The following is a 15,429-nucleotide window of genomic DNA, read 5'->3' on the forward strand; positions in this document are numbered from 1 at the left end:
CACAACCCACTGAGTTTCTCGCCGGATCTTCTCAGTGGGTCGCGTTTCTGATCCGGTGGTAGACTCTGCGAAGCACTGCTCTTGCTAGGTCAGGCGTCAGAAAATTCGTCAAGTTAGAGCCCCGTGAGCTCACCTATTCGGCTGATTACTGTTACCAGCATAGGAAGAAAAAAAATTGGCGTGACATAAGTATTGATACCGAAAAATCCACTCATTCCTACGGGAAACTTATATACTGACATGTACATACCTAAACTTATTTAATGTAAATTTCCGAGGATCGAAACAAGATTCATAAATAATTTTTCACGACTTGCGACACGCCCACAATCAATTTGAGGCATGGTTACTACGATAATAGGGTAACAATTATATTATGACGTAAGCATGATCATCGGTATGCAAGAAGAAGCCATTTTTTATTTACTTATTGGCAAAGGCGGAACCCTTTCAAAGGTAATTGTTTTATACGTTGAAACCTGACCAACTGTGAATATTCGTATGCGTAGTCTTTATGGAAAGTTGAATAAATAGGTTCGAATCACTATTTACACAACAATAGTTCGCTTGAAACGGCCATAGCATGAGCTTGGTAAATTGTCAATTACTGCTTCACGGCAGAAATAGTCGTGGTGGTGGTACCTATCCATGCGGACTCACGCGAGTTCCTACCACCAAATAAATAGATTTATCTTTTTTATAGATATTTTGTATCTTTTTCAATTCATTGTTACTTATTGCGTTGGTTCTCTAATGCTTTAGACCGTCCACGTCTGACTTGAAATCCACGAAATACCAATTAACGTATAGTTACGAGACGTAACATATTATGGTAACATAATTCGTAAGTTGATATTAAACGGGCGTGATTTAGTTTCCGAATTTCAAGAAAATAATTATTTGTCTGCATTTATTTTTAAGGTGGGTGGCGCATTTACGTCGTAAATGTCTATGGGCTCCAGTAACCACTTAACACCGGGTGGGCTTTGAGCTCGAACCCGTCCACCCACCTAAGCAATAAAAATTAAAAAAATTTGTTTCGTTTTCAGATAAGATGAAAAAGTTTACTAATATTATTTTCTTAAAGAAAGAGGTTGAATGTAGGATTTAATGAAATATGTATATTAATTTACTGAAGATACGATTTAAATCGCACACTAAAGTAATAATTTTTTTCCCACCTATTCTAGTAACCTCAAGGGGTTATTCTAGATTCACCGAACTAGCAGGTGAGCTCACGGGGCTCAAACCGCGAGTGTTGCTAGCACTGGCCCTAGCAAGAGCAGTGCTTCGCAGACCGGATCGGAAACGCGACCCACTGAGAAGATCCAGCGAGAAACTCAGTGGGTTCTTTTGTTTGGGCAAGGATGTAGCGTCCTTTTGTGTAGAAATAAATTAGCCTCTCATAATTTTGTCGTCATTGTTCAATATAGTTGTTCCTGTTTACCATTGTGTGGCCGGATTCGATTTTAGGTTGCATGGTTAACCTTTTTTAACCCTTTTCGCTACAGTAGGTCTTTTTTTTTTGGTCAGGAGGAAATCGCCGGACTCCCACCCTCCACTGGGGACGGCGGGCGGGGTATGTCATAGTCGAACCGACGAAAACCTCCTGTCGCTCAACAACTTACGTACGAACCTCCCATGAGACAGAACTCATGAAAAGGCAAAGGGGGGAGAGGGAAGCGTTTAGTGCGGAGCACATCTCTCCCATCACCCTCCCACTACAGCAAGCCTAGCTGCAAAGTGTTTTACGGGAAACGTAGGACTGTGCCGAAATTGAGCACATCATCCATGAGGTGTACATAAGGCGTTTTTCAGCCAATGACTAGTCACTCATCGTGTATGGTGGTAGGACCTCTTGTGAGGCCGCGCGGGTAGGTACCACCACCCTGCCTATTTCTGCCGTGAAGCAGTAATGCGTTTCGGTTTGAAGGGTGGGGTAGCTGTTGTAACTATACTGAGACCTAAGAACATATATCTCAAGGTGGGTGGCGCATTTACGTTGTAGATGTCTATGGGCTCCAGTAACCACTTAACACCAGGTGGACTGTGAGCTCGTCCACCCATCTAAGCAATAAAAAAAAAGTACTGGCGGCGTTTTGTAGTGGGCGGCTAGCCATCGATAGTGGCGATAGGGTTGAGAGACCATAAATACAATAGTCCATACGTGTTGAGTGACTTGTGTTGAGGTCATTCGAATTGGTGCCGTCGACCTGCCTGGTGTCTGTTGTTAAGACGTAATTTCGAGGCATTAATTAGAGGGAAAAAGTAATAATTAGGAAATCATATCATAAATTTAGGTTAGGCGTGCTTATCTTACGATAGGTATAAGCGAATCGGCGAGCTCTCGTCGCCAATATTGTTAATTTGAAGTGTATTGACACCGATTGACCGACTGCTAGTGATGTGTGTTTAAAATAGAGATGGAAACTTTAACATAATTTCGATGCCTTCAATGAACACTTTTTTTTTTTTTTCGGGTAGAGGGCCGAACCTGTTACGAGGTCCCCGCGCAAAAGGGGCGCGCGGGGTATTTGAGACTCAACGATCTGCATGGTGTTGTGAGCAGACCGCGGGCCCAAGGATTTTAGGGCCCACCCACTAAACGACTCCCCTGCACTCTTACACCCGACGTCCGATCTCCGTCCGGGGTCAGAACCCGTTCAGAGTAGGGGGCCTCCAATGAACACTACGCTAACTCCAAGCTTGTAGATTTACAAGGAGGAGCGTTTAAACGAAAAAAGTTGATAAAATCTATATATTAATACGTGAAGCAAAAACTTTGTATCCTTTTTTACGAAAATTGCGCGGACGGAGGAGTATGAAATTTTCCACACTTATAGAGAATACAGAGAAGAAGTGCACAATGCAATTATTTTTTTTAAATAATGCATAAAAGATACATTAAATCAATAAAGAAGACATTACACACACTACATGCCATGTATTTGACGCACACACGCATGCATACTATTTATTGTCAAACTTTTATTCTTGACGTCTGTTGTCAAATTGAGAATAGATTAAATATTGTTTGTCTTTGTTAATATTTTTTATAGTGAAGCCTTGGCGAAATTTGTGATTATATAAGTATAAAATACAATCATTATAGTGTACAAACTTAGAATTCCAATTAATTATAATCGAATTTCGACTACTGCGGGACCTCTAGTCTTTATTATTGCAGGTATATTTATGGTTTTTTCTTGTGTGACTAGCTGATTTACTCTTGCTTCGAACCCCATCAATAATGATTAATTGTAATACTTTTAAAATAGTGAAGCGATTTGCGTGAAAAACGAAAATTTCAAAATTTTGAGTTAGAGTACCTAGTGTTCATTGGAGGCATCGATTTGACATTGGACAAGCACGATGTGGTGGAATTTGAGATTAAAGTAAGCTTGCTTGTAATACTACAGCTTTTTTTTTTATGGCTTAGATGGATGTACGAGCTCACAGCCCACCTGGTGTCAAGTGCTCACTGGAGCCCATAGACATCTACAACGTAAATGCGCCACCCACCTTGAGTTATAAGTTCTAAGGTCTATAAGTCTATAAGGTCTATAAGTTCTAAGACTAATATAGTATGCTATAATAGGTATGAGCGTTAAGATATAAACTACCAAAGAAATTAAGAGACCTAGACGATTTTCATTTTAAGAAAAAACTAAAAAATAATCTTATTAGTGAAAATTATTATCACATGAATGATTTTCTTAGGGACGACATTCAAAATAAATTGCTTTTTTTTTTCAAATTATTTCTTGAATTAAGGATGAATAAAAGGTAAATTATATAATATCATAATATCCTGCACTGCACTAAAATTCGCATGTCAAATAATGACAAAGCATACACGCTGCTTTTAACTTATGTAATAACTCATTTTCACTGGGTATGCTTAGCGAATAAATGATTTGTTTCTTTCTTTCTATTGTACTAATACTAAATACACACATACACTCTAACCCAGATAAGCCTACTGTCCTATATTTAGGACAGTAGAAATAAAAAAAAAATCAGAATACCCTCTTTATCTAAGATTATTTAGTCTTATGATTTGCAGTAAGAAACGTGTCAGCTTTATTAGAAAAAATAAAAAGACAGTTATTTTAACAGTTTTTACCTTATATTTTACCATAAAAGTGTGTAATAAAAGTGCGTTGCAGACATGGCAAATGACAGGTATGTATAAAAAGTTATATTTTACTCGTGAGTTGTTTTTTTCTGTGTTAATATCTAGTTGATAACCTTAACTTTTGTACTAAATAAATATTCTAGCAAAATAATATAAATAAATTACGTATAACTTGTTACAAATACTAGCGTACTATATATAGGACAGTAGGATAATATACATGATTTTAGTACAATAATACAACTTTTTCTTTACAGACCGTTAGCTGCGCATGAAATTTTAGATGCTTTAGAAAATGTTTCTGATAATGAAGAAGATTATAGAGAACGACTGATATGTATTCTACCTCCTCCTGTTGATCCTGACTGTCTCACTGACGAAGATTCGGGTGAAGAAGATAATGTAACTTTGAATAATTTGCCACGAAACATTCTGCTTCAACCGGCTGAAGTAATGATTCAAGGGCAGATTATGGTGAGTGATACAGAAGAAGAACCTTCTGATTCTACAGGTCGAACTAAACGTAGGCGTACCTACGCATGGAGAAAACGGGACTTGGCAAAAAATCCCGTGAATTGGCCAGATGTTCAAGGCGCTTGCCAAGATAAGCGCCCAATTGAGTGGTTTGAAAACTTCTTAGATGAAGATGTTATTTCGTTGTTGGTGTCAGAGAGCAATAAATATGCTGTCAAAAAGAATTTGCCTGGAGACATAACCACTGAAGATATGAAATGTTTCATCGGCATATTGTTGGTTAGTGGTTATTCATGGCTCCCCCGTAGAAGAATGTATTGGGAAAACTCCCCTGATACAAAGAATGAATTGATCAGCTCGGCTATGACTAGGGATAGATTTGACTTTATTTTTCGCCACCTTCATGTCAATGATAATCTGGATTTGCAAGACAAATACACAAAAGTACGCCCCCTAGTTACACTTCTAAATAAAAAGTTCTTAGAGTTTTCTCCTCTTGAAGAGCATTACGGTGTAGATGAGGCCATGATCCCCTACTATGGTAGACATGGCTGCAAACAGCACATAAAAGGTAAACCTATTAGGTACGGGTTCAAAGCTTGGGTTGGTGCTACACGGTTAGGGTATGTTTTATGGATGGAACCATACCAAGGTGCTACAACTATGTGCAATCCAATATATAAAGAATTGGGGCTGGGTGCAAGCGTTGTTCTCACTTTTTGCGATGTGCTGATTTCACGTGGCTTCGACCTTCCTTACCACGTAGCTTTTGATAATTTTTTTACTGGGACGCCCTTGCTGGAAGAGATAACAAAGAAAGGCCTTCGTTGCACTGGGACAGTTCGAGAAAACAGGACATCTAGTTGTCCTCTGATTACATCGAAGTTACTGAAAAAAAAGGAACGTGGTGCTGTCGATTACAGAACGACACATGACAACACGTTCATTATTGCTAAATGGCATGACAATAATATATTCAGTATTGCTTCTAATGCTGTAGGAATAAATCCTAAACAATCTGCCAAACGCTTCTCACAAAGTGAAAAGAGAAACATTGTCATAGAAGAACCACATATGGTGTCCATCTATAACAAATATATGGGAGGAGTGGATCGGTCTGATGAAAATATTTCACATTACCGAATTGGTATACGAGGTAAGAAATGGTACATGCCGTTGCTCACACACATGATTGATCTTGCCGAACATAATGCATGGCAGTTATATAAAATAAATCATGGAAAACTGGATCATCTTGGCTTTCGCAGAAGGGTAGCAATTGCTTTGATTGAATCAAACAGAAAAAATGCCAAAAGAGGGCCTAGCCGACCCTCCCATCATGAACATGCTGATAGTCGTAAAGACCAAATGAATCATCTGGTTATTCCTCAATCGAAGCAAACACACTGTCGTCAATGTCACAAAAAATGTTTGACACGTTGCAAGAAATGTGATGTTGGAGTGTGTGTCAAGTGTTTTGAAACATATCATTCATAAATAGTGTTAATCTAGTAAATTACATATAACAATGGGTAATATAATCAATAGTTATCTAATAAACTACACTTTTTGATTACATTCTGTTTTGTCATAAATGGCTTTTATTTCCTCTTATTATCCTACTGTCCTACATATAGGACGGCTCCCTGAAAGCCTTACACTTAATTTTTTTTTCATAATTTTTTTTATGTTGCATAAGATCTAGTAAACTAAATAATGTAACTTTTTTCAAAATTTTCAGAAAATTTTAGTTTCAGGCTTATCTGGGCTAAAGCAGTGATTCTCAACCACTGTTCCGCGGCACTTTTGTGTGCCGTCAAATTTCAAAAGTGTGCCGCCAAAATTTGCGAATATATAATAATGTTAATATTATTAAATTATATCATTTTAAAAGAAAAATATTTTAAACATGAATATTTAAATGCACAAAAAAAGTAATTATAGTATATTTTAGTTTATTTCGTGTATTAAAATTTTTTGATAAACTATTTATGCAGTGTGTTGTAATAAGTAAATAATTATTTTTATCTTTTTTTTTTTGTGTGCCGCCAAATTTTGAAATCGTTAAATATGTGCCGCAACAAAAAAAAAAGGTTGAGAATCACTGCTCTAAAGAGAAGCGTGTATGTAACGAAGGCATTACGTAGATATATTTATCGTGTGATTACCGCAACAATTATTGTTATCATTATACTTAAATACGCTTTATTAAAATTTTATTAAAATGATTACATTACAAATTTCTGAATAGGCTACATATTTGATTTATTCACGATTACTTCGTACATGCTAATAATCAATATAAATAATTCGTGTTATATAAATTACAAAATAATTGTAATCATAAACCTTGTTGAGTCATGTGACAGAGTCATTTAAATTGACCAATTTTTTTATTATTGCTTAGTACCCAACTAGACGAGCTCACAGCCCACCTGGTGTTAAGTGGTTACTGGAGCCCATATAGACATCTACGACGCAAATGCGCCACCCACCTTGAGATATAAGTTCTAAGATCTCAAATGGATCGATATGCTGTTCTTTTTTATTGCCCTTGTAGGCAGACGATCATACGGCCCATCTGATGGTGAGTGGTTACCGTCGCCCATGGACATCAGCAATGCCAGGGCCAGAGCCAATCTGCTGCCTACCCACCGATTTTTTTGTCTGCTGCTTTATACTAGCAAATGTGCCGTGAACTCATTCAATGAGATAAAAATTAAAGCCGATAACAAATTGCGCATACAATCAAACAGCCAAAACTGATTTTGGGTCAGATACACCTAAGAGTCATTTTAGAATATTTTTTTCTGCACCGTTTTAATATCTTTTTTGGTTCACATTGAAGCTTCGGTTACTTTAAGAGTATTAAATCTATCAAATAACTACTCTATCTTTCCGTGGCCATCCATCAGTATCAAGCGAGTTTGGGCTTAATTAATATCCGTCAATTTCTAAGGTACAGAATCTGACTTAAGATACTTTTAAAACGAATACCGATTTTATGAGAACTAGAGGTCCCGCAGTAGTCGAAATTCGACTATAATTGGAATTGTAAGTTTGTACACTATTATGATTGTATTTTATACTTCTATAATCACAAATTTCGCCAAAACTACACTATAAAAAATATTAACAAAGACAAACAATATTTAATCTATTCTCAATTTGACCACAGACGTCAAGAACAAAAGTTTGACAATAAATAGTGTGCATGCGTGTGTGCGTCAAATACACGGTATGTAGTGTGTGTAATCTATTCTTTATTAATTTAATGTATCTTTTATGCATTATTTAATTCTTCTCTATATTCTCTGTAAGTGTGGAAAATTTCATACTCCTCCGTCCGCGCAATTTTCGTAAAAAGGGATACAAAGTCTTTGCTTCACGTATTAATATATAGATAAATATTATAACATAGAGTAATACGAAGTGTGTTCAATAATGCTAACGATTGGGTTTAGTCTAAGGAACTAATAGACACGTCTCGTGATGATCCTTAAAGAAACACGAGATAAATAAAAAAACCTACGTATTCGTTGGTAGTACAGGGGTCTATTCCAGCTACGCTCGGACGGTTAGGTTAGCTCACGGGATCAACCTGAGAGAATTTACTAACACTAGCCCTAGTAAGAGCAGTGCTTCGCAGAATCTACCACCGGATCGGAAACGCGACCCACTGAGAAGATCCGACGAGAAACTCAGTGGGGCGTTCTGTCTATGGGTTAGTTCGCTCGTCGACTTCTTCGTTGTAATCGACGAGAACATTGACCGGTGCTTGAGAGGTTACGAGAGATAAAGAATACCAGGACTATGAATGCGGCTTGTAGTGGAACACCATGTCCAAGTACTTCTTTTTTTCTAACTATGCTGCGTTTTTTCTCATCGGTATTATTTGGGTTTTTTTTAGGTCAAACGGGCCGCCTTTTTTTTTTGCTTAGATGGGTCACTCATCACAGCCCACCTGGTGTTAAGTGGTTACTGGAGCCCATAGATATCTACAACGTAAATGCGCCACCCACCTTGAGCTATAAGTTCTAAGGTCTCAGTATAGTTACAGCAGCTGCCCTACTCTTCAAACCGAAACGCATTACTGCTTCACGGCAGAAATAGGCGGGGTGGTGGTATCTACCCGTGCGGACTCACAAGAGGTCCTACCACCAGTGATTACGCAAATTATAATTTTGCGGGTTTGATTTTTATTACACGATGTTATTCCTTCACCGTGGAAGTCAATCGTGAACATTTGTTAAGTACGTATTTCATTAGAAAAATTGGTACCCGCCTGCGGGATTCGAACACCGGTGCATCGCTACATACGAATGCACCGGACGTCTTATCCGTTAGGCCACGACGACTTCAGGACATGGCTTGTGGACATGAGCATAGCCAAGCCGCTTCCTCTCGTAATATTTTGTTATTAGTAAAGGACTTATCACAACGTTCAGGACACACCTAAGATTCCAACTCGGAGCCGAATGATACTTGACAGAATTGACATGTGACACTAGATTGTGAAGACGCGAAATTATAGGTCATAGATAACGCCAAAATCTTATAATCTTCAGAAATATCGTTTATAACGTTTTTTTTTGTTAGTTTGACCCGATCTATATAATGGAACCTATCAAAGTATCATAATTAAAAAAAAAAAAACCAAAGTAGAACTTAAAAATTTGCACACGCTTATCAGAAGCTATGGCGATACAAGAATTTTATAACCGTGGTCTGATATGAACAGAATTAATAGGGCAAAAAATGATGATTTTAATTTTAAAATCGGTTTTCTATTTTTGAAGTCGTCGTGGCCTAAAGGATAAGTCGTCCGGTGCAATCGTGTGTAGCGATGCACCGGTGTTCGAATCTCGCTGGCGGGTACAAATTTTTCTAATGAAATACGTACTCAACAAATGTTCACGATTGACTTCCACGGTGAAGGAATAACATCGTGTAATAAAAATCAAACCCGCAAAATTATAATTTGCGTAATCACTGGTGGTAGGACCTCTTGGGAGTCCGCACGGGTAGGTACCACCACCCCGCCTATTTCCGCCGTGAAGCAGTAATGCGTTTCGGTTCGAAGGGTGGGGTAGCCGTTGTAACTATACTGAGACCTTAGAACTTATAGCTCAAGGTGGGTGGCGCATTTACGTTGTAGATGTCTATGGGCTCCAGTAACCACTTAACACCAGGTGGGCTGTGAGCTCGTTCATCCATCTAAGCAATAAAAAATAAAAAATAAAATTTAGGGATGTTATACATTGGTTTGTGTTCCACTTGTTCACTCTTTATTTACCTGATTGAGTTGATGCTTCGAACTGTCTGATCTTTAGCAAAGGATTCTTGCATAATACTATCAATGTACGATATTTTCGTATGACTGTTTTTTTAACCTACCTATGCTGATAGCCTTGAGAAGCTATTTTAGCCTCACCCTAACATGTAGGCGAGCTCACGGGACTCAAACCAGAAGTGTTGCTAACACTGACCCTAGCAAGAGCAGCGCTTCGCAGAATCTACCATCGGATCGGAAACGCGACCCACTGAGAAGATCCGGCGAGAAACTCAGTGGGCTAACTCTAAGCTCAGTGGATTAATTCGCTCGTCGAGCCCTAAAAAGTATGACTAAGAACGCTCCTTCTCGTCCTCTTTCGAGGATCTCAACAGAAACATCAAATATTCGTCTTCAAACAACATTCGCGTGAATTTTGCAGAGTTAAAAGGCTGTAGAAATTCCTCTAGTTCGTGACTAGGATTCATCAGTCATATTTGTCGCTGTCAAACCAAAATCTGCTATGTGCAAAAGCTCTATTTTGAATCAACGAGTAAAAACATTTTCGTATAAAATTTTATATGAAAGTGAATTTTTAAGAACTATATCAAATGAAAGCTATAGATAAATATTAAATCTATATAGTGTGATGTATGAAACATTCCTTATAATCTATGTTAACCTACCTAATGTAATCCTATATAAACTAAGTGTCTATCGAATAAAGGAGAGTATTATTCGGACTATCGTTGGTTTCCAAAGCAATAATGATCTCTAATTCCATTCTTCAAAGTTTATAATCGCGGGTCGTGATGCAATATTTTATTACAACTTCGATATCAGATTTAGTTAATTTATTTAAATATTGTTATTGCACATTTACTTTTAGCTTGCGACACTTTTTATAAATAATAATTGTTCTACAAAGTCGTAGTACATTATTTTATTCTATCGTCAATAGTTTTCGCAGGGCACGCGATGTAAAGTATATTTTAGGTAATTTTTTTTACACCGTGGGTTACATTTTTGGAATATTAGTAATTTTTTTCAAAAAATATTATAGCCTATGTCACTCGGGAATAGTGTAGGTTCCAAACAGTGAAAGAATTTTTCAAATCGGTTTAGTAGTTTCGGAGCCTATTCAATACAAACAAACAAACAAATCTTTCCTCTTTATAATATTATATTATTAGTATAGATTACATTAGGTAGGTTAACATAGATTATAAGGAATGTTTCATACATCACATTTCATACATCACGATAGGTACATATAACAGTTTTTTTATACGGTACGTAAAGGGCTGTGAACTATATGAAAAGGTCAAAAAGTGCACACAGCAGATTTTGGTTTGACAACAACGATATACACAACGTATTGCATCAGAAAACTATCAAGTAACAGAACTGTTAAAAGCAAGCCGCGCAAGATTATAGTCGACGACGACTGACTGTTCAAATCACATAATTCTAATGCATTATCGAAGGATACGTCGGTTAGCTATATATTGAAGAATTCCAAATTCGATAGAGCTATCATCATTGTTTCTATATTTAAAAAGAATGCTCTTCCAGAAGTAACATCACGCACAAAACACACACACACACACCAATACGGCGTATTTACTTTATACGTTTGACACATGTCAAAGTTGACACGAGCGATATTGACACAAGTTTTTTTATTTTTTTTTTATTTATGACCACATTTTCTATTGATAAGATTTGTTTTCAAAACAACAAACAAGTGGTGAAAGACAAAGGCAACGTGATTGCGGCGCGACGTATCGATATCAACTATTATTGTAATGAATTATTTCATAGAGGAATAACGAAAGAGATTAAAAGTCTAGATGTGTCTTTGTTTTTTTCGTTTGTCATCTCCCACAGCGGGCCTTCGCTGAGAAGGCTTTTATTGATATAAAGCAGGGGTTCCCAAACTTATTTTGTCTACTGCCCACTTTGAGAATAAATTATTTTTTTAGCGCCCCCATTTTTTCACCTACTTAAAACCACTATAGCGAGAGCTCAGTCGGTGTCTACGAGTTGCCCTAGATGAAATTACAAATTGTCTTCCAAGCCTCTACGCAACGCCACCATTTTTTTCTGGATCTCTTACCGCCCCCCTTTAAGCCTGCAGCGCACATGAGGGGGCGTTATCGCCCACTTTGAGAAAGGCTGATATAAAGCAACACAAAAATAATTGTAAAAATAAATAAAACTATATTTTTTTACTTCCTCCAGGTGAACCCTGATTACGATTCACTTCAGTCGATCAAAATCAACACTGTTTTTTCTATCATTGAACATTTTAAATTAAAACTACTTTTACGATTTTATCGCGTCCTTTTTTTAATAGTAATCATATAATATAATTCCAGATTTTTCTAGATTCCATTCAGATTAAAATGACGACGAATAAAATTTAACAATTTGGCGCGCGACCAAGAAAACTGTCAGTATTCTAAACATCAGTAAATAATATAATGGCAATAAAGAACCCGAGATTTAACTGTAAAAGTAATTTTAACAATTTGACTACGTGGTGCACTGAAGTAATTACTGATCTCGGGGTTTTGATTAAATTAAAAAAAAAACACAGAGTTTTTTTTTAAATTTAAAAAGTTAAAGCTTCGTTAAAGTTATATGAAAAAAAAAAAAAAAAAAAAAAAACGAATGACTTCCGGTGTTCAATGTCAAATGTCAAGAAAATTCTTGTTCTAATCATGATAATTTTTTTATTGTATACATTAGCGAACGGGCTCACCAGCCCACCTGCCCAACTCAACATAAGTTACCAGAACCCATATACATCGTAAATACCACCTTGAGACATGAGATATAAGACTCAATTCTAAAAGGCAACGTCTGTCCTACCCTCTTAAAAATGGACGCATTACTGCTTCCCGGCAGTGTGTGTGTGCCCTACCCTCAATTTCACTTATATTCTTATTGTGACGCTTCTGCGCCTGCAACTAATCTATGTCAAATCGTACGAGAGCGATTGTGGTACGTATTATAAATAAACAAGTGACGTTAGGTGTCAAACGAGAAACAATCTTTCGGTGATAATTACTCGATAAGTGGCTCGTTTTTAGATGGACGTCGCAAGTCGCTACGGAATGGTGCGAATTAGGTTCAAAGGGTTCCATGTTCAATGGAAACTACAAGGGTAATTGTAAAGTTTTCCGTGTGAATTCGATTTCGGTGTGATCGCTTGCGATACTATGATTTTTTTACATACCCGATCCTGTGGACCGAATGGTAAGTAGTCGACGTCGCTCTAACCACGTCATTACTGATTCTCCCGATCCGTTAACGATGCTTTTAGATACCTCAAGCACCAGTCACCGTCCTCATTAAACCTCATTCAAAATTAAACCATAGACACAGCCCACTGAGTTTCTTGCCGGATCTTCTCAGTGGGTCGCGTTTCCGATCTGGTGGTAGATTCTGCAAAGCACTGTCCTTGCTAGGGCCAGTGTTAGCAACACTCCCGGTTTGAGCCCCGTGAGCTGACCTTTGGATGAAGCTGAAAGAGCTCCTCAAGGCTATCAGCATAGGCAGGTAAAAAAATGTTTTTTTTTGTTATAATCATTTTGCAATGAATAAGTTAAAATTCTGGCGAACCCCGTGGAAGTGGAAGAATTAATATGGACATACACATACACGTCGACTTCGTTTTCCTTTTAAAAATTCCCATGTGCGACCATCTCCTGGTCTAGCATTCAAAACCGCGTTCTTTCGCTCGGTAGTGAAGGCGACTATGTCCACACTTCTATTGGTATGGGCATATTCAAGAAAAACAACATGAAAACATAGAGAGACCTAGAGAGAATTGAATCGAATCTAAAAAAGCACCCTTACCTCTTCTGTACGTAAAGCGATTTTGATTCTTTTTTTTAAAGCTGGGGCTTCTCTTTAAATTTTAAGTTAGCCTTAACAATGCATGTTTAATTAACTTTGATAGGATTGATGATGTTCTTATTTGAATTAATTGAAGTCTTTTGTTGAATTTTATAGCATCTGTATTATATTATCTTTATATATGATAATTTAATTAGTATCCGCTGTTACATACAAAACAATGAACCCAAATAGATTGCAACATCAAAGAACTCACCCATGATCTTCTTCGGAGGCACCTTCTTCTGATCTTTATCTTCGCTGCCGTCTCGCCTCATTTTCTCGGGCTGCCACTTCCGCTTCCTGCCCTCCCTGCTCTCCTCCAGGTACATGCCCAATTCGTCCTCCCTCCCGACCATGAGTCTAACTGTAGATTCCCAGCCGTACTCCTCTTTACGTACGTCATGCATTGTAAAGTCTCTATATTCCGTATATTCCATCACAATCGGGCCATAGCGCCTTCACTTAAAAGTCACTGAACGAGTTAATGAATGAATGATGAAGCGATTATGAAAACGTGTATCTATAGTGTTCGGTTAAAATAGAACGAAGAATGAGTTGTATAGTTTCTTGATGCCGGTCGTTTCCCGTTGACGATGGCTTTGAAGTAGCTCGTTTTCGATTTTCCATAGCATGTTGGCGTTGGAGCGACAGAGGTGGTACTGGATGTGAGGTACCAGGCCGGGGAATATCTTGCTTGTGAAGCGGTTTCCGATGAGATAATTTCGTTGGCTATTAAGAATGGTCTCCATGGGGTACAGTTGATCGTTTTTGAACCGATATTGTCGATTCTGGTCCGGGCTTTATGAGTGCGGCCTCCTTCGGCAGCGGCTCACTGGCACTACGGCTCCTGTAATCAATTACGTAAATTATTTAGTACGAATATTTTTATTTAGCGATTAGTGGTGGTAGGACGTTTTTTGAGTCCGCACGGGTAGGTACCACCGCCCTACCTATTTCTGCCGTGAAGCAGTAATGCGTTTCGGTTTGAAGGGTGGGGCAGCCGTTGTAACTATACTGAGGCCTTAGAACAAAAATCTCAAGGTGGGTGGTGGCATTTACGTTGTAAATGTCTATGGGCTCCGGTAACCACTTAACATAAGGTGGGCTGTAAGCTCGTCCACCCATCAATGTAATAGTCAGGAATAGACCTGACTAAGATCTGATATTGTTCAACAATTCGCATTCAAATTTCGGATGTGACAGAACTCGACCGGTGTAACCGGGGGGTAAAGTGACGCATTTGGCGCATCGTTCCCCGCCCCCCAACCCCGACGGGTGGCCTTACCGGGGGATGCGTACTTTATATGGTTCCGCTACATTTTTATTGAATGCTTCGATCGGTGGAAGATTTCACGCCCTACTTGGTGTTAAGAGTTTAGAGGAGCCTCTCTCTTTCTCTCTCTCTCTACCACCAGTAAGAAAATAAAAGTACCATTACATTGGTCAGGAACTTTTTATTGCCCTTGTAGGCAGACGAGCATACGGCCCACCTGATGGTGAATGGTTACCGCCGCCCATGGACTTCAGCAATGCCAGGGGCAGAGCCAAGCCGCTGCCTACCGCCGGTGTTCGAATCCCGCAGGCGGGTACCAATTTTTCTAATGAAATATGTACTCAACAAATGTTCACGATTGAC

General features: G+C 38.2%; 2 protein-coding genes across 6 annotated transcripts in view; one reads left to right on the plus strand and one right to left on the minus strand.

The window, feature by feature from the left end:
* The window catches only part of LOC101735982 (transcription factor CP2-like protein 1), a 204,404-nt gene that overhangs the window by 39,281 nt on the left and 149,694 nt on the right, over window positions 1-15,429 (minus strand). For 4 of the 5 annotated variants that reach the window (XM_062672820.1, XM_062672814.1, XM_062672821.1 and 1 more), the window contains one exon: window positions 14,008-14,640. The exons of the other annotated variant lie outside the window; for it this stretch is intronic. In XM_062672820.1, coding sequence (XP_062528804.1) covers window positions 14,008-14,230 — 223 coding nt within the window. In that variant the 5' untranslated portion in view covers window positions 14,231-14,640. The remainder of the gene's footprint in view (window positions 1-14,007; window positions 14,641-15,429) is intronic. 5 annotated transcript variants of the gene reach the window in all.
* On the plus strand, window positions 3,814-6,207 carry LOC119629365 (piggyBac transposable element-derived protein 3). Its single transcript, XM_038015033.2, has 2 exons — window positions 3,814-4,185; window positions 4,396-6,207. The coding sequence occupies exons 1-2, from the start codon at window positions 4,172-4,174 to the stop codon at window positions 6,107-6,109; spliced, it is 1,728 nt and encodes a 575-aa protein (XP_037870961.1). The 5' UTR covers window positions 3,814-4,171; the 3' UTR covers window positions 6,110-6,207.

Source organism: Bombyx mori, chromosome 2, assembly GCF_030269925.1.
Source record: "Bombyx mori chromosome 2, ASM3026992v2".
In the NCBI taxonomy this organism is placed as follows: Eukaryota; Metazoa; Arthropoda; class Insecta; order Lepidoptera; family Bombycidae; genus Bombyx; species Bombyx mori.